At 41.4% G+C, this 19,661-nt stretch overlaps 1 protein-coding gene across 1 annotated transcript in view; it reads left to right on the top strand.

The window, feature by feature from the left end:
* Nucleotides 1-14,683, top strand: part of ELP3 (elongator acetyltransferase complex subunit 3) — a 98,401-nt gene extending 83,718 nt beyond the window's left edge. The window contains exon 15 of the mRNA XM_042934950.1: nt 12,459-14,683. Within this exon, the coding sequence (XP_042790884.1) occupies nt 12,459-12,535 (77 nt within the window). The 3' untranslated portion in view covers nt 12,536-14,683. The remainder of the gene's footprint in view (nt 1-12,458) is intronic.
* Nucleotides 14,684-19,661: the final 4,978 nt, after the last annotated feature.

Below are 19,661 nucleotides of genomic sequence, written 5' to 3' on the forward strand. Positions count from 1 at the left end.
CTTCTCATCATCTGCTGTTCGTCACAATGTCTGATTTTAGTTTGTTGCAGTATTAACTCCTTATCAATGTAACTTTCATGTGGTTAGTACTGTTCTTTTCTATAAATATTTGACATTGTTATAATCCACTCAATTTTTGATAAAACTTTTCTCTTTTAGATCTTAGAGGCAAGGATTTGGCAGATTCTTCCCCTTTGGGTGAGCAGATTACTAAATAATTCTGGAAAACATTGATGCTGCCTTCCTTAGCAACCAAGATACTGTTTTTATAGAGCTTTTTAGTTTAAGCATTTCTAATTCCAGCAAGACATAACACAGGGAATTTCTTATTCTTTTTATCACATGGCTTGAACTGTTGTCTCTGACTCACATTTCTGAGACATTAACTGATGGATTTAGGGTTTTAGATTGTGGCCATGGGATTATATTTCCTTATGCCCCCTGCCCCCAATCCTCTACCTCCCTGAGCATCCGGTTGTCTGGTTTATCCACCATTTATGAATGAATCACTGTTGTTTGGTAAAGCAGTCCAGAAGCCCCAGATCTATATCCTATGTGCCCTGTTACCTCTTACTGCAAATCCTACTAATTAGTGGTTGTTTTGGTTATCTCTTGTTGTGTAACACATCACCCCAAAATTTAATGGCTTAATACAACAACCAATTTATTTTCTTAGTGATTCTGTGGGTCAGAAATTCAACTGGGCATAGAGAAGATGGCTCACTTCTGTTTCATGATGTCTAGGACCTTGGCTGGGGTAGCTTAAATGGCCATCAGCTGTGACTAGGTTGGCTTGTCTGGAGTTTCAGTTCTAGCTGGTAATGGGTGCTCAGTTGAGACTGTCAGCATGAGCACCTTGGTTCTTTTCCACCTGACTTGCATTTCTCATAGCATGAAGGCTGGGCTCTTAAAGGAAGGGAGCAAAGACTAGACTTAGAAGTCCCAGAACATCTTATATTCATTATCTGTTGCTGTGTAATAAATAATCACAAAACTTAATGTCTGAAAACAAGCGGTCATCACAATTCCTGTAAGTCAGAAATCTAGAAGTGACTTAGCGAGGTACCTCTGCCTCAAAGTATCTCATAAAACTCCAGTTAAGGTATCAGCTGGAGTTGTAATCATTTCAGGATTCAATTGGGGTTGAAAGATCCACTTCCGGGTTTACCATGTGGTTTGACAGGCTTCAGTTCCTCATGGGCTGTTGGTCTTAGGGCCACAGTTCCTCACCATGCCATGTAGGCCTCTCCAAAGGGCTGCTCATCACGTGGCAGCTTGCTGCCCTCAGCAGAGTGATCACAGAGACGGCCCCTTGAGATGGGAGCTACAGTCCTTATACCTACTCTTAGTAATAAGTCAACAAGTCCAGCCCACACTCAAGGGGAAGGGATTATGCAAGACTGAATACCAGTAGACAGGGACTTTGGGAGTCCTCCTCTTAGAGACTGTCTACCACAATGTGACTTATGCCCCATTCTATTGGTTACCAGAGTCATTGGGCCAGCCCACATTTTAAAAGAGAGGAAATATATCCACTTTTAAAGAGAAGATCTGGTGGCGGCCACCTTTGCCTACTAAGTTAAATATGTTTTCATTAACTTGAGATTAAGTTACCCAGTCCCTTTCTACAGAAAACTTCATTTAGCCTTCTCCCAGGATGGACTGTCTTTGGCCATATGTAGATTCAAGAGTTCCTGTCCCAAACCCAATATCAGGGTTTCATAGAGCCAGTCATGGCAGCACAGTTATACCTAACACTGTCCTAAGTAGACTTTGGCAGGCCCCCACAAGTAGCCCCTGCATCTGACCTTTTGTCTGCTCTCTCTCTTCCATGAGGACATTTCTGTATTTCCCTTTATAAGCCTATCTAAATGTTTAATCCTTTAGATCTATGATATTGGCCACTTACCTTTCTTCTAGGTTATAGAATATAGACCATCTTTGGGCTGGTTTCTCTCTAAAGATATCCTACCCTTATCCACATTCCTGCCCCCAAACAAACACCTGAAAATAGTTAATGGACCTTGAAGTCTTGTTTTCTCAATTTGGGAAGGTAGTAAATTGTATATGACATAAAATTTGCCATTATAAACATTAAAAAAAAAATTTTTTTTTAATTTTTTTTGGGGGGGGCCTACAAAAGCAGAAGGGGAGAGAGAGAGGGAAAGAGAATGAGAATGAATGAATCTTAAGCAGGCTCCATGCTCAGCACAGAACCCAACATTGGGCTCAATCCCATGACCCTGGGATGGTGACCTGAGCCGAAATCAAGAGTTGGATGCTCAACCGAGCCATTCACGTGCCCCTGCCGTTATGACCATTTTTCAGTATACATTTTGGGGCATTTGTTACAGTCACAACGTTATACAACCATCACCACTATTTCCAAAACATTTTCACTACCCCAAACAGAGACTCTGTCCTCATTAAGCAGTATTCTCAATTCTCCCATCACCCCAGCCCCTGGTAACTTCTAATCTACTTTGTCTCTGTGAGGTGGAATCATACAGTATATGGCCTTTTGTGTCTGACTTATTTCCCTTAGCATAGTGTCTTCTAGGTTTATTCATACTATAACATTAAAAGATTATGCTTCCTTTACTAAGACTGAACAATATTCCACGTGTGTATGCTGTGTGCATGTGTGTGTGTATGAACATTTAATAGAAATCACAAGTAAAGCCATCTAGTTCTGGGCTTTTCTTTGTTGGAAGGTTTTTTATTACTGATTCAATCTCCTGACTTGTTGTAGGACCATATAGACCTGTTTCTTCTTGAGTAAATCTTTGTAGTTTGTGTTTCTAGGAATTTGTCCATTTTAACTAGGTTATCCAGTATGTTAGTGTATACACACATCAATATTCTTCATAGTATTCTCTTCTAACCCTTTTTATTTCTATAAATAAATTTCTCTTTCATTTCTAATTTTAGTAATTTCAGTCTCTTTTTCTTTATACTTTTCTTCATACTTTAAGATTTCAGTCTTTTTAAATTTATTAAGTTTTCTTTTATGACCTGATTTATGATCTAAGCTAGAGAATGCTTCATGTCCCCTGTGGAAAATGCATATTCTGCTGTTGCTGAGTGATGTGTTCTGTATATGCCTGTTAGGTCTAATCAGTTTAAAGTGTTTTTCAAGTCCTCTGTTTCCTTATTGATCTTCTGTCTTATTTTTCAAGCCATTATTGAAAATGTCTGTTGAAGTCTGCAATTCTTATTGTAGAACTATTTATCTCTCCCCTCAATTCTGTCCATTTTTGCTTCATATATTTTGGGGCTCTGTTGTTAGGTGTATGTGTGTTTATAATTGTTAAACCTTGATGAATTGAACATTTTGTCTCCTGTATCATATAGCAATTTTATTTTTAATTTTCTGAGGAGCCTCCATACTGTTTTTCCATAATGGCTGCACCAATTTGCATTCCCAGCCAACAGTACACAAGGGATTCTCTTTTCTCCACATATTGCCAACACTTGTTCTTTTGTCTTCTTGATGATGGCCAGGCTAACAGGTATGAATGAGGTCATGTCATTGTGGTCTTGATTTGCATTTCCCTGATGAGTAGTGATGTTGAGCAACTTTTCATGTACCTATTGGCCATGTGGATATCTTCTTTGAAAAAATGTCAGTTTAATTTCTCTGCCCATTTTTAATCAGATTGACTTTTGTTACTAAGTTGTAGGAGTTAAGTATATTAGATAAAATTCCTTATCCAATATGTGAATTACAAATATGTTCTCCCATTCCGTACGTTGTCTTTTCATTTTGTTGATTATTTCTTTTGCTGTATGGAAGCTTTTTAATTTGATACAGTCCCCCTTAGTGATTTTTCTTTTGTTGGTTGTGCTCCTTTAGTTCTTTGTTCATGGTTTCCTTTAGCTCCTGAGCATATTTAATACCGTTGATTCTGCCTGGTAATCCCAGTATCTAGGCTTCCTCAGGCACAGTTTCTGTCAAATTCTCTTTTTCCCATGAATGGCCTTATTTTCCTGGGTTTGTTTTTGTTGTTGATGTTGAGAACTGCACATTTGAATAATATAAAAGATTCTCCCCCTCTTCAAGGATTGCTCTTAAGGGCTGCAGTCATCCATTTGTGTAGTGACTTTTCCAAACTATTTTTGTAAAGTCAGTTCTTTGTTGCATGTGGACACTAAAGTTTCTGTCCTCTCTGCAATCAGCCTGTGACCTGACAGAGATTTTCTTAAATGTCTGGATCTTTAAAAATGGGGGAGGGTGCTGTATGTCTCTTCAAATCTTAAACAAACACCCAGCACAGAAAGGAGAGGCCAAAGCAAAGGCAGTAGTTCCTCCAGGAGCCTCCAAACCAAACAAAATACACAGCTAGCTGGCTTTAGCTAACTGCTGTAGGAATGGGGGAGAGTATGTGGTTTACATCTGCTGCTCTCTTCTCAGAGTTCAGCAGCTCCTTCATCAAGTGCCCTCCCTCCCCCCCACCCCGGTTGCTATAAATGTCTTATCAATTTCTAGTGTCTCAAAATGGTTGGTTCTATTTTTTTCCAGTTTAATGGTGGTTTCAGTGGAGGGACTGATCTCTGGAGTTTCCTATTTGACCATTTGCTTTTTCAAAGTCAATTTTTTAAAAAACTATAAGGGATACCACTTCCTTCCAGGTTGCAGATGGCACAGTCTTTAACTTCTGCAGAGACACACTAATGATTTGGGACGTGAGCAAAGTAGTGGGAATGATCTGTGACATAGCAGATATTTTGCACTGATATGAACAGAGCCAGTCCAGTTTTGAATTAGAAGTTTGTGGGCTCTCCTAGGTCAGACACTGTGTGAGGGGAAAAAAATCTAAGAGCTGTAAGATAACCTACCACCGTCATCCTACTCTAAGTTACCACAGTAGGTTTCATTTAAATTCTGTGTAACTGCTATACAAGTTATCTACTTTTATCCTTTGTTCATTTTGTCTTCGCTATTACCTTGGTATAGCCATTTCAGAATGGATAGAGGAATTTTAGGCTGCTGGGTAGCAGGTTGGATCTTATACCTCTACTCAGATATTCTCTGTATCATCCAGGATGATGGAGAATAAGGTACTAATGTGCTTTATTAATGATTTGAAATAGTCAGCTGCTTTGAAGAGCTAAGATTACATGTGGGTAATTTTGTAAGTTTCTTTTTTTTTTTTTTTTAACATAGCAGGGGGAAAAAACTCTCTTTCAAAGATTTAAGGTCATTGAGTTAGTTAACTGGTTCATTTTCAGACATTCAGAATAAAAACCTTTCCCAACTCTCCTACATGGGCATTGTTGAAGAGTGAAATAGTGCCATCCAACTAAGCGATCAATGAGATGTAATAAAGTCTCATTTTAGTAGCAAATGAATGAAACTAATGAATACATTTGCCTTGTATTAACGCTGCTAGGCACATACCAAGTACTCAATAAATAGTTGATTAATTGAACCCAAAAGTAATTAAAACAGTTTGTTTTTATTTCACTGATTTTTTTTAATGATTATGAATCATCATCTCAATCTTTTGTACCTACTCAGAAAAATCAGATTTAAGTTTCAAAGGGTTGATTTAACATATTTTCAAGTTTGGCTTCAGGAATGTGATGTGGCTGAAGGTAGCTAAAGAGGCTGGTGACCAAAGCCAAATCACAGAATATTACTCTAGGCACGTGTCTGGATACTCTTTTTCTACCTTATCTCATTTGATCATATCACATCTGGCAAAGCAATGAAGCTAAAACAGGAATTTGGACCACCCCCTGCCCTCCCCATCCCGAATGCTCTACTAACAATGCTAGTAGGGCACCCTGAGGACTGCTGCATATCGGTTCAAGTCCTGCTCATTCCCTAGCCCACTGGGCTTTGCAGACACACCCAAGCGATCAGGTTGAGAAGTCAGTTACTTGTAGAGTCCACTGCATCTCTTCTCAAGGGCAGGAGCAGTGTTAACGCTGAGGCCTGTGACACAGTCTGCCTACGTCAGTCCAGGAGGCTGGCAGACGTCAGCTGTGAAATGTAATTGCTTGCTGTTGGCCGACTAACAAGAGGAAAGTTACTGTGAGGAGGACTGTTTGGAGCCCTGCTCAGCACCAAGGGGTGAGGGGAGCAGGGTGTGGCCCATACCCAGCCCCAGTGATGGCCTGTTCTCCTCCAAGCTGGCTAAGAGTGCTAATGCTTTTACCAGCCTGTTCTGCAGATTGTAGAAATGCAGCAGGGGCATGGAGGTGGGGAAGCTGTCCAGAAACAAGAGGCACAAAGAAATACAAACGGGCGTATTTTTGCTTAGTTGTTTAAGAGGTTGGAGTTCAGACCCGCTGGAGGTCAGACTTCTTTCCCCAAAATACTTAAATCTTCCCAAAGGGTCCAGAAGTAGATTTTCCATCTCCGTGCTACTGCATGTTAGTGGAAACAAAGATAGGAGCCTGAAAATATACCTTTCTTTCAAAAAAGCACAAAGCCTGAATGCCTCTTCTCAAGTTGTAATGGTTTCTAAGGCCCATGCCCTGTATAAAGGCAGAAATAGCTCAGGGAGTCTGTATGCTCAGTTGGAATCATGACTGAGGAATGCTTAGTGTTACCCCAGTAAAGCTGTTCTTTTCAGCAGCTTAGGAAATCAGGGCACACTCTGTTGAACTTTGCACTTATCCGAGGGCTGTCCTGTGTTAGATGTAAGGAACTGCTTCTGTCTCACCTCTGCTGGTTATGGTGGACAGATAACAGGTGTAGCTGTTTTAGGATGCACTTTGACCAACAGTACACCTTCAGTCTGGTAATTAATGGTAAAGGAGATATCACCATCTTTATTTGAAAGAAGGCAATTAAAACATGCCTCCAGTGAACATGCTGAGCAGAACCAGAAGGAAACCCAATGTATTTTATGACTTCACATGAGTAGAAAGCTAGAAGCATTAGCAGTCTGGTGAATTAATTGATCATTGTTGAAGCTGGGTAATGGGTATATGGAAGTTCGATACATCACCTCTACTTTTACATATTCTCCATAATAAATTAAGTCCATGGAAAATGGCATCTACTTTGTGAAATTAGAAAATATAAAAAGCCAGAGCTATGTCTTTAAAATGTGGGGGCAACTTTATAAGAGATAACAGTATAAATTAGAAAGCTGCCTCTAAATCTTTAACAAGGTAAGAAAGCTGGAACTAGATAAAGCCCTGCCCTTCATGCCTTTTACACTGAGTCATTTTCACTACCTGTCACCTAACATACAGGCAATTTTTTTTCTTTCTTTTTTCTTTTTAAAGACATCCCTCAGGGGCACATTTCTTTGTATGTATACAACATAATAACTGAATACAGTACAATAGTTGATTATATGCCAGACACTTCCTAATGATGGAAGTCATTGACTTCAAAGAGCTTACATTCTAGGAAGATAGACACGCAAGTCAAATGAAGCACAGCATGGCGACCGGAACAACAGGACTATAAGTAAGGGAAGCAGCTAGCATGGAGAGAGATGCTATGAATTCTAGCTTCTTTGTGGATAGGAGAAGTATATTCCGAGGTCTCCTGGTGGTGGGTTTGTCCAAGTTGAGGGTTCAGTGTGGAATGAGCCACTCATCCTATTCCTTCTACCTTATTTCCTAAATTCTCTGGACAAATTGAGTTCTCAAAACACATTGAAACATCTATAAAATGGAGTGCCCCTCTTGAGCCTTTTTCTTAATTGAGATATTATATGCAATAAAGTACATTTTAAGTGTACCACTTGATTAGTTTTTGCATGTGAATTATATTCCCATGTAACTATTAGATTAAGATGGAACTTTTTCAGCCCTCCAGGAGACTCTTCTTCCCTCTTTCAGTTCATACCATCTTCCAGATGTAACCAGTACTCTGACTTCCAGGACCATAAAATTAACTTTACCTGTGTCTGCACTTTGTGTTGATGGGATCTTTCATATGTGCTTTCTTTCATACATGTTAGGCCTTTGAGGTTCATCCATGTTCTTGCAGATAGCTATAGTTCCTTTTTCCATTCTGTGGGTGAAAATATAATTTATCCATTCTACTACTGATAGATATTTGGGTTATTTCCTGTTTGGATATTATAAATAATGTCTTTTGTTGGATATAAGCATTCATTTCTCTCTTCACTCAGGAATATAATTGCTGGGTTATAGGATGTGCTTATGGAACGAGAGCTTTAGGAAATAGTACAAACAATAAAGTGGTTGTACCCCTCTGGGGGTTCTGAGCTGTCTTCCTATATTCAGTGGGTGTGTGCTACTATCTGACCTATATTCTGTGTGTGTTTTCCTCTTGCTGTATCCCAAGCCACAATGTTGAGTAGAAGTAATGATTAGAATGTAGAGACAAGGTGAAATTGTGCAAGATAGAATATCAGTAATCCTATTTAATTCTAGATAACATACAGTGCAATATTGGTTTCAGGAGAATTCAGTGATTCATTACTTACATACAACACCCAGTGCTCATCACAACAAGTGCATTCTTTAATACCCATCACCCAGCTAGCTCATTCCCAACCACCTCCCTCTGTCACCCCTCAGTTTGTTCCCTATCATTAGGAGTCTCTTGTGGTTTCTCAGTAATCCTTGAATTAAAAGGGAAATTGTCCAGTGACCTGTCATCACATGATATAGTACTGTTACTTCCATTGTGTCAGCTTCAATTCAATTTTCTAAACACTTGAAAACTTTCAAAGGAGATAGGAAACAAAACATGGTGGGAAAGTCCTTTTCCTAAGTAGCAAATGTTTGGGCTAAAGAACTAGGCTAGACTTGAAAGAGCTAACAGTTCTTTGGGTTTTTGGTTTGTTTTGTTTTTTGGGTTTTTTTTAAATTTTTTATATAATTTATTGTCAGATTGGTTTCCATACAACACCCAGTGCTCATCCTAACAGGTGCCCTCCTCAGTGCCCATCACCCACTTTCCCCTTAAACCCTCATCAAACCCTCAGTTCTCAGTATTTAAGAGTCTCTATTTCATGCACAATACTCAGCACTAGGAATACAAAGTAAAGAAAAAGGTAAATAGAACTCGTACCACTTAGGGAGGCCAACAGTGGCACAGTCCACCATGGGGAGTTCTGGGGGGCAGAACACTGTAAAGAAAACCGCAGTTGTTTTCATTCACATTACACACGATACTCTGAATACCTATGCTACTGACACCGAATGTAGGGTGTTTCCACACATCAAGCAATTCTGCCACACCAGCTGTGTGTCCTGTAATTTAACTCCATTCTGACACTATCTACCTGGAGACAGCTTCAGATCCCACAGGTTAAGGGCTCAGGCCCACAAGAATGTCCTCACTTCAAATGCCAATTGCAAGTCCAGGTTGTTACCAGTGCTTCTGACCTATAAATGGAGGTTTCCACCACCCCCTTCTTAGGTTTGATTAGTTTGCTAGAGGGAACAAGCATAAGCAAAGACCTGGAAGCTAGAAAAAGAGCCAGACATGTGCAGAGAACTTAAAAAATTGAAAATTCACCAAGGCTGAAGCATAATTTTTAAGAAGAGAGGTGTAGCAAGAGATAAAGCTAGAAATGTAGTTGGGTACCAGATCATAAACAGCTTTAAAAGAATAATAACAGCCAATGTTTCTGAGGAGTTGGCTTTTTTCAGACCCTGCACTAATCACATTCCATAGACTATCTCATTTAATACTCAACATCCTGAAAACTTAAGTACATTATTACAGAGGATAAAATAAAGGTTCAGGGTTCTCTTTTTTTGCTGGGTCTCTGTCTGGTTTGGGAATCAAAGTAATGCTGGCTTCATACAATGAGTCTGGAAGTTTTCCTTCCTTTTCTATTTTTTGGAACAGCTTGAGAAGGATAGGTATTATCTCTGCTTTAAATGTCTGGTACAATTCCCCAGGGAAGCCATCTGGTCCTGGACTCTTATTTGTTGGGAGATTTTTGATAACTGATTCAATCTCTTCTCTGGTTATGGGTCTGTTCAAGTTTTCTATTTCTTCCTGTTTGAGTTTTGGAAGTGTGTGGGTGCTTAGGAATTTGTCCATTTCTTCTAGGCTGTCCAGTTTGTTGGCATATAATTTTTCATAGTATTCCCTGATAATTGCTTGTATTTCTGAGGGATTGGTTGTAATAATTCCATTTTCATTCGTGACTTTATCTATTTGGGTCTTCTCCCTTTTCTTTTTGAGAAGCGTGGCTAGAGGTTTACCAATTTTGTTCATTTTTTCAAAAAACCAACTCTTGGTTTCATTGATCTGCTCTACTGTTTTTTTAGATTCTATATTGTTTATTTCTGCTCTGATCTTTATTATAATTTCTCTTCTTCTGGGTTTGGGGTGTCTTTGCTGTTCTGCTTCTATTTCCTTTAGGTGTGCTGTTAGATTTTGTATTTGGGATTTTTCGTGTTTCTTGAGATAGGCTTGGATTGCAATGTATTTTCCTCTCAGGACTGCCTTTGCTGCATCCCAAAACGTTTGGATTGTTGTATTTTCATTTTCATTTGTTTCCATATATTTTTAAATTTCTTCTCTAATTGCCTGGTTGGCCCATTCATTCTTTAGTAGGATGTTCTTTAACTTCCATGCTTTTGGAGGGTTTCCAGACTTTTTCCTGTGGTTGATTTCAAGTTTCATAGCATTGTGATCTGAAAGTGTGCATGGTATGATCTCAATTCTTGTAAACTTATGAAGGGCTGTTTTGTGACCCAGTGTGTGATCTATCTTGGAGAATGTTCCATGTGCACTCGAGAAGAAAGTATATTCCGTTGCTTTGGGATGCAGAGTTCTAAATATATCTGTCAAGTCCATCTGATCCAATGTATCATTCAGGGCCCTTGTTTCTTTATTGATTCTCTGTCTAGATCATCTAGCCATTGCTGTAAGTGTTCACTCCTCATCAGAGAAATACAAATCAAAACCACACTGAGATATCACCTCACGCTGGTCAGAGTGGCCAAAATGAACAAATCAGGAGACTATAGATGCTGGAGAGGATGTGGAGAAATGGGAACCTTCTTGCACTGTTGATGGGAGTGCAAACTGGTGCAGCCACTCTGGAAAACAGCATGGAGATTCCTCAAAAAATTAAAAATAGATTTACCCTATGACCCAGCAATAGCACTGCTAGGAATTGACCCAAGGGATACAGGAGTGCTGATGCATGTGCCCCAATGTTTACAGCAGCACTTTTCAACAATAGCCAAATTATGGAAAGAGCCTAAATGTCCATCAACTGATGAATGGATAAAGAAGATGTGGTTTATATGTACAATGGAATACTACTTGGCAAGGAGAAAGAATGAAATATAGCCTTTTGTAGCAACGTGGATGGAACTGGAGAGTATTATGCTAAGTGAGATAAGTCAGGCAGAGAAAGACAGATACTGTATGTTTTTACTCATATGTGGATCCTGAGAAACTTAAGACCAGAGGGAAGGGGGGGAAAAAGTTACGGAGAGGGAAGGAGGCAAACCATAAGAGACTCTTAAATACTGAGAACAAACTGAGGGTTGCTGGGGAGTGGGAGAGGGGAAAGTGGGTTATGGGCATTGAGAAGGGCACCTGTTGAGATGAGCACTGGGTGTTGTATGGAAATCAATTTGACAATAAATTATATGGAAAAAAAAAAAAGTTCAGGGAAATTAAGTAACTGACCCAGGCCACAGACCTGTAAAATGGGTCCAGGTCTTAAACCCAGATCAAACTGATCCAGAGCCTGTCCCCTCTTAACCACGCCAGTAGACACTACCTTATAAGCCATGCATTTATCCTCCTGTGCACTCTCAGCATCTTCTGTGGGACAGTATTTTATTTAGAGGGATCACTTAGGATAGTGTTTCTCAAACTTAATATGTAGATCCCTTTTAAAAAAAAAGTTCATAGACCTTTAGTATTGACTTAAATCAGCTAATGTTGCTTCAATGCATGCAAACTTAAAACAGGTATGAACTTCTGGTACTTACACTGTTCATACATGAAAGAAATATGCCAGTTAAACAAAACTTTAATAAAATGCAAATTAAGTAGCATTAATTTAATGTGACCAATATTCTGTTGAAATTGTCGCTCACGATGAGGGCGTGTTGCACTGACACTGAAGCACAGCTTCTTTTCGTTCGGTGCCCCTTCCCTCTCTAGGCTCTGTGGAGACCCCATTTTCCCCTGTCTCCCCTCTCTTTCACCTTCCGGGGAACTGTGATACTGTTTGGTTCCATTTAGAATGTGGACAGGTCACACTTAAATCCACCTCCTCCCATGGTGTGCCAACAGGACTGAAATACACAGGCTCTAAAATACAAAGTTTCTATGGTTTAATACAGCCTGTATTCAAAATGATAAAAATGTTCCAAACTTGTTAAAATGAGGTTCGATCTGGACTGGAATTTGGTCTGTGAATATGAGGGGGGCGGGGGTGGAGCTGAGAGAGGAGCATCTGCTGGCCTTTGAGGGTTTTTACAGGAGTTTACGCTTAATACTCTTCTTTCTTTGGTTTTCTGCTGCCTCACAGGGGTCGGCACCAGGAATTATTACAGAAAGATTGGCTACAGACTACAAGGGCCGTACATGGTAAAGACGCTAAAATAATGGCCACACCAGCCCACCTTGATGCAGTGTCCTCCCTGGCAGAAAATAAAGATTCAAGATACCTTGACTACTCAGCAGAGAGGCCGAGCAAAACAAATGGACCTACCCTGCCTCCCTGGCAAGGAGCTTCACCCTCATCCTGCAGCTGCAGAGACTGGAAACTGCGTTCAGGGCCAGGCCAGGCGCCTGCCGACCAAGCCCACCAAGCCCCTGGTGCCCAGAGCTGCTGCGTGTTCTTGAGTCATGTATCCAGTTTCTAAAGTCTGCATGAAGCCTGCAGTTGATCTACCATGACTCATGCACAGTGACGAAAGCAAATTAATCAACTCATTTGGACACCATAATTCATGAAGTAAAGCTAGCTATTGTCATTTGAGGAGTAAACTTAGGAGTAGGTTATTTATATACTGTAGGGACAAAAAGGCTGGAACATGAAAACTGTCAGGCTTTGATCTCTGGCCTTTATATACATTCCGGCACAAGAAAATGAGCTCTTGTTTTAATGGAAATAATTCTGATTCCCATGCTGATGTTTGAAATAACAGTGTGATGAGGAGAGAGGAATTGAAGTTGTAGGTTTGTGTGTGAAGCTTGAAACCAGCGTTCTCATGTGGGGGTCTCCCATCCACTCTGGGCCCTTACAAACACCCTTTATTTTGCACTTTTTCTTGTCTGTGCTCCCCCTACTCTAGACAACTGCAGAACAGCGTGGGCAGCAGCATTTGGTTTCCCCTCTTGTGTGTCCTGAGCAGGCAGAGTCTGACATGCACATGCCTGAGCTTGTGTGGCCCTAAGTCAAGGTTCGCTTCCACAGAAGCGGTTTCCTGCATTATGATTCTTTAAGAGGGACTTTGGCTTGTTTTAAATGAAAAAAGATAAGAGTTCAACTCCTATCAAAGCAAGAAAGTGGAAAATCTACTTTCTGCATTTGGCCCAAATCCAAAAATAGGAAAAAGATTGGCTTTTTCAAAGGTTTGTATTCAAGAACTCCTCTTTGTAACTTCTAGGTAATCTGCAGAAGAGACCCAGCCTGGAGAGGGCCAATTCTTAAGAGCATGGCTTAAACCTGTGCCCCCTGGCTTCTGTGGCATTTTACAAAGCTTTATTAAATGGAATTGATTCCCCTGAAAAATAAAATCTTCAACACATAGAGAAGACTCATGTAAGGTTTTTTCCCCTCTCCCTGTTACACATGTAGTGACATTTGCTATGAATTTGCCGGTTTGGGTTTCCAATCTGCGATGCTATTTATTTCCTCCTTCGTGCTGTTTGCCTTTTCATCCCACTGCCACAGGGCAGATGACACTGGCTCTCTTGGGGGCTTGTGGAGCTACAGAGGCTTTCCGGGAGTATAGTCTAGGGGATTTAGCTACTTCTCAATTATCCTTGTTTTTCCTTTAAAAACAAAACTATCAAACTAACAGCACACGCGCCACACTAGCTGTTAGCACACACCACTGGGGATGACAGAATGGAGAGCGTGCTGACCCAGGCTCGCCTCTGTCCACAGTGTGACCCTGGCTTACACAAGAGTTTCTGGGCCTCCATTTTCTCATCCTCAAGGTCCTATTTACTTAAATGGATCAAAATGTGTAATGTACAAACAGATCTTTTGTAAAAATGTAAACTTATCCTAAAATGATAATTTAGAGCAAGATTTTAAAACAAATTGCCTAGGAACTTGCTTGTTTCTGAAAGTGGATATCAGCCAATGTTCCATCTGGATTTTCATCTCGGGGCTCGGAAGAATACCTCTTTCCAGCACGTCCTCAGCCACCTTCGGAATGAGTCTCCTAAGTTTGTGTGAAAGCTGCAGAACTTTCAAATCTGCACAGGGAGCGTTGGGGTGGCAGTCGGGGGCTCCTGCAAAATTCCTGCAGCCTCTCTGCCACTAGAAACTTCAACTGCTCTTCTGACTGCCAAGGGCTTTTCTAGGCATGTGTGTGGTGCTTGGCACAACCACGGCCTGGCCCCCCTCGGAGATACGTGCTCCCCAGTCCCATGGGCCAATTCCTAAGACAGATCAAGGAAGTGGGATCCTGCCAGCCTCAGCACGGAACCTTTAAAGCTGCAGCCTGTGGGGCGCCTGGGTGGCTCAGTCGAGCATCCGACTTCCACTCAGGTCATGATCTCACAGGCCACGAGTTCAAGCCCCACGTCGGGCTCTGTGCTGACAGCCCAGAGCCTGGAGCCTGCTTCAGGTTCTGTGTCTCCTTCTCTTTCTGCCCCTCCCTGCTCGTTCTCTCTCTCTCAAAAATAAATAAAACATTAAAAGAAAAGAAATTTAAAAAATAAAGCTACAGCCTGTGTTACTGATCTATATTGAACGAGTCCCTAGCAGCCACCTCAAGCCCAAAGCTTTTGGTTCACCTTGTTCTATTACCTGGAGAGGTTTTTGTTTTAATTAAGCCATATCAAAAGCAGACTGAAATCTGAATAGAAAATGAGATTTTAAAAATAGGTCATCACCAAGTGAAGGGGCGTGGCAAAGATACAGTTTCTAAAACTTAGGAATGAATGAACACTCTTTAAAGGAAGGAAGAGTTCATTCATCTAAGTCACAGGTTGCCAATCATCAAATCCATGCTTTGAGGGACAAGAGACTCGCTGAGACTCTAGAACAGCAAAAAAACATTTTAAAACCTCACTGTGATTCTGGGGGCTTCCCGGAATGATGTGGATGGCCAGTCTCCCACGTGTGTGCTGGTGGCTGTGTCCACCTAGGGAGTCCCTCCAAGGGAGCTTAGCTGCCTTTCGGGGTGTGAAGCAGGGTGGTGCCACACTTGTAAACATGAGAATTGCGCGTACCAGCAGTACATTTCTGTTTAATTCTGTGAAGGCAGTCCCAGAGACTAAGCTTACAAAGAAACTCATTTTAAAATCAAATTCATGCCCTATCAGAAGTAGCAAACTGGCTGCTTTTTTATATCCAAATGTGCATGACACGTCTGTCTCTTCACAAGCCTAGAATACCCTTTTTGTCCACCTGGAAAACTTCAAGGGAAAGAACTAGCATCTGCTGAGCCCCACTGCACTGGGCTCCACCCCAGGCCCTTCCCATTCTTTACTAGAAAGTCCTCTTCTAAATGGGCAGAAAACATGAATAGACACTTCTCTAAAGAAGACATCCAGATGGCCAACAGGCACATGAAAAGATGCTCAACGTCGCTCCTCATCAGGGAAATACAAATCAAAACCACACTCAGATATCACCTCACACCAGTCAGAGTGGCCAAAAATGAACAAATCAGGAGACTATAGATGCTGGAGAGGATGTGGAGAAATGGGAGCCCTCTTGTACTGTTGGTGGGAATGCAAACTGGTGCAGCCGCTCTGGAAAACAGTGTGGAGGTTCCTCAAAAAATTAAAAATAGACCTACCCTATGACCCAGCAATAGCACGGCTAGGAATGTACCCAAGGGATACAGGAGTACTGATGCATAGGGGCACTTGTACCCCAATGTTTATAGCAGCACTCTCAACAGTAGCCAAATTATGGAAAGAGCCTAAATGTCCATCAACTGATGAATGGACAAAGAAATTGTGGTTTATATACACAATGGAGTACTACATGGCAATGAGAAAGAATGAAATATGGCCCTTTGTAGCAACGTGGATGGAACTGGAGAGTGTTATGCTAAGTGAAATAAGCCATACAGAGAAAGATACCGTATGTTTTCACTCTTATGTGGATCCTGAGAAACTTAACAGAAACCCATGGGGGGTGGGGGGAAGGGGAAAAAAAAGGAGGTTAGAGTGGGAGAGAGCCAAAGCATAAGAGACTCTTAAAAACTGAGAACTGAGGGTTGATGGGGGGTGGGAGGGAGGGGAAGGTGGGTGATGGGTATTGAGGAGGGCACCTTTTGGGATGAGCACTGGGTGTTGTATGGAAACCAATTTGACAATAAACTTCATATATTGAAAAAAAAAAAGTCCTCTTCTAACGGTGAATGTCAGACTCCCCCACGTGACCAATGAGGACTCGGGCAGGCATCTTCGCCTCTGAGCCTCGAGTCAGGCAGGACCGCCACATCGCCCAGTTCCAGTCTGTGCCAGTCCTCAAGCGTCAGGGTCACATGCACTGTGATATGAAAGTGCCCCTAAGACCAAGCACGGCAGCCCTGATCTTAGCTACCAAATGGATATAGGATTCGGGGCACCTAAGTGACTCAGTCGGTTGAGCATCTGACTCTTGATTTTGGCTCAGATCATGATCTCACGGTTCATAGGTTAGAGCTCCACCTGGGGCTCTGCACTAACAGCACAAAACCTGCTTAGGATTCTCTCTCTTCCTCTCTCTCTGCCCATCCCCCACTCATGCTTGCACACATGCTCTCTCTCTCAAACTTTAAAAAAATAAATACATAAATATATGAGTCAAACAAGTCAGTGACTCAGCCTTTCTCACTCCACTCTACCCAACATTTCCTGTTTTAAGGGGAAAAAAATTTCAGTCCTCTTCTGTTTAAAGCTGTTCAGCCTGCAGGTTTTGAGCAACAAGCCTGTGGGCTTTCATAGTATTTCATCCTCACAACAAACAACCGGTGAGGAAAATCCTATTGTCCCAGTTTTTAAAATTGCACATAGTGGAAGTGAATGAGGTCAAGAGAGAATGCAAAGCAGAGTCTGCTTTTATTTAAATGAACATAGCTAAAATAGATAAGCAAGCTTTTGGCTCTAAAAATTATATATTCTCATTATAACTAATTGAAATGAACCAGTAAAGCACAAAGTCCCCTGAAATCCACCATCAGAGATAACCGTGGTAAAATAAACACTGTGATGAACATCCTCCATCCACCTGCACGTGAGCACACGCGTATCATCAGTTCCACACAAAATGTTCACACTATGCACGTTGCTTTGTAACCTTGGTAGCTTAACCAAATGTAAACATCTTCCTGTGTCTGTACACATAGATCCATTTAATCCTTTTTAATGGCTACCTATAATGAATAGAACTATAACTACTATTCTATTGTCTGCAGATGCCACAGTTTATGGAAGCAGGTCTTTCGTGTCTTCCGTTCTCTTATATTCTCATTGTCACAATAGCTAGAATCATGTATAACCCTAATATAGGCAGGGGGGCTGCACACATAAGTTGATTCAACACTAAGATTTGCTCCTTTAAATTTTTTTTTCTACAAGCATTCATTCGTCCATGGCAGCTGCATGGACCACCCCCAAGTCTTTCAGTCCTTCACTCACAACACACCTTGTAGGAAATGGGGAAGAAGCAAACCTGTCTGGCACTTGGCCTTTTTCATTCAGAAAGCAGCGGCAGGCCTGACTGTGAACAAGTCCCATGATAGAAAATGTCAAGCTGCTGGTTCACGGAAAGGCACTAGACCGTGAACATGCTCTTATTGAGATTAGAAGTGACCGTACCTTATCTTTTCTCCCCTGATGGAAGTTACTGCCTTGAATCAGATTCCTTTGCCCGCTAAAGCCCTGCAGTGAAAGTTATGCTCTTATCTCAGGGCTGATCTTATCTGTGAGGTTAGCAGCCGTGAGCACGAGATTACAGTTGCTGCTGTCCCAACCAGGGTAGGTGGAAAGGGCTCAGCACCTGAACCTCTAGGAAGAGCCAGCCTGGCTTTTAGCTGCCTGGGTTTGAGGCTTGTTTCCACAGCATCTTGGACCACTGCGTACTGGGGGTGCTAAAGCAGCAGGCAAAAGGATCCTTTACATCCATCTGAGGAAAAGGGAGGAAGGAATGCTGGGAAGGGGGCACAGGGCAGAGAAAGGGAAGTAGTATCTGTTGAACAGATAGGCCTGGTGTTACCCTTCCAACAACCCTCTGAGGAATTATGGCCTCCATTTTACAAACTAGAAACCAAGGTCCCAAACAAGTCAACCAAGTCCACAAAACTAGGAAGTGAAGAGTTGAACATAAAGGCAACAAACTGGCATTCACAAACTTGCAAAGACTTAAGGACTCTAAATTTCTAAACAAAAGGGTTCAGGCTGGCAATTGTGTTAGAAAAGGGTGTTTTTTAAGCTATGTTTTCCTACAAGATACCATCTGCCCTCCTCCCCACCTACCTCAAGCCACCTCTTAGCACAACTGCCAGTAAGCTCTTCCCTAAAAAACTACTTGATGAAGAAATGCAGCCAAGAGATACATCCAAATAAAGAACTTGGAACTAGGGGAGATATGGGAAGAAAGAACCAGCAGTAAGGAATCAATCTATTTAAATACAGAACTGAAACTAATCCCAGAAGTTACTGCTTTGGAAAAGAATGGAAGTTTCTGGGTTAAAATGGAGGACTGAATACACAGATCTAGTTTTGTTCCCACCCAAAGCTCACACAGACTAAATGGGATTTTTAAAAATTCATACAACAGGAAGAACAGAAGAGACGAAAGTGGTAAGATTTTGGAAGCTATAAAGCAGATGGATAGTAGTAACTCACTTAGCAGTTGAAACTGAACAATGGAGAAAGTTCACAGCCAATAATACAGTTCATACCACAGAAACCAAAAGCCACAGGAACTGACAGCAGCAGGTGTTGGAGAGGAAGAGAAGAGGCCAAAATAAGGAGGACCGATGGAAATCAATTGGTATCAGGTAGGCCCCTGGGTCCCTGTACCTGCTCCCTGCATTAAGCAGATGCTCTGTTTCCCACCTCACGAATGGCCAGGAGGCTTATTTCTTGAAGAGGGTCAAACTGACGATCTTTGAATGACAGAACTCTAGGCAAAGTTGAAGTTGGGGTAATATAACCAAATACAGGATGATTCAGTCAACCCACGCACACCAAATAGTGAGTACTGAAACTCAGTTTACAGAATGCTGGCAGCTGAAACGTTTCCCTACAGACTAGAAATTGAAAGACTCTTCTGGAGAATCTAACCAGCCCTAGAGGTAGGGCCTAAAAAAGGGACTGTCATTTGGAGTTCCTCGGGAAACAGCCCAAATGGCCACTCCACAGCAAAATTGGTTAAGCCCCTGTGTCATGGACTGAATGTTTGTATCCCCCCTCCAAAATTCATATATTGAAGCCCAATGTAACTATATTTGGAGATAGACCCTTTGAATGAGGTAATTAAGGCAAAGTGAGGTCATAAGGGTGGAGCCTTGATCCAATAATATTAGTGTCCTTATAAGAAGAGACAACA

The sequence above is a fragment of the Panthera leo genome, chromosome B1 (genome assembly GCF_018350215.1).
Source record: "Panthera leo isolate Ple1 chromosome B1, P.leo_Ple1_pat1.1, whole genome shotgun sequence".
In the NCBI taxonomy this organism is placed as follows: domain Eukaryota; kingdom Metazoa; phylum Chordata; class Mammalia; order Carnivora; family Felidae; genus Panthera; species Panthera leo.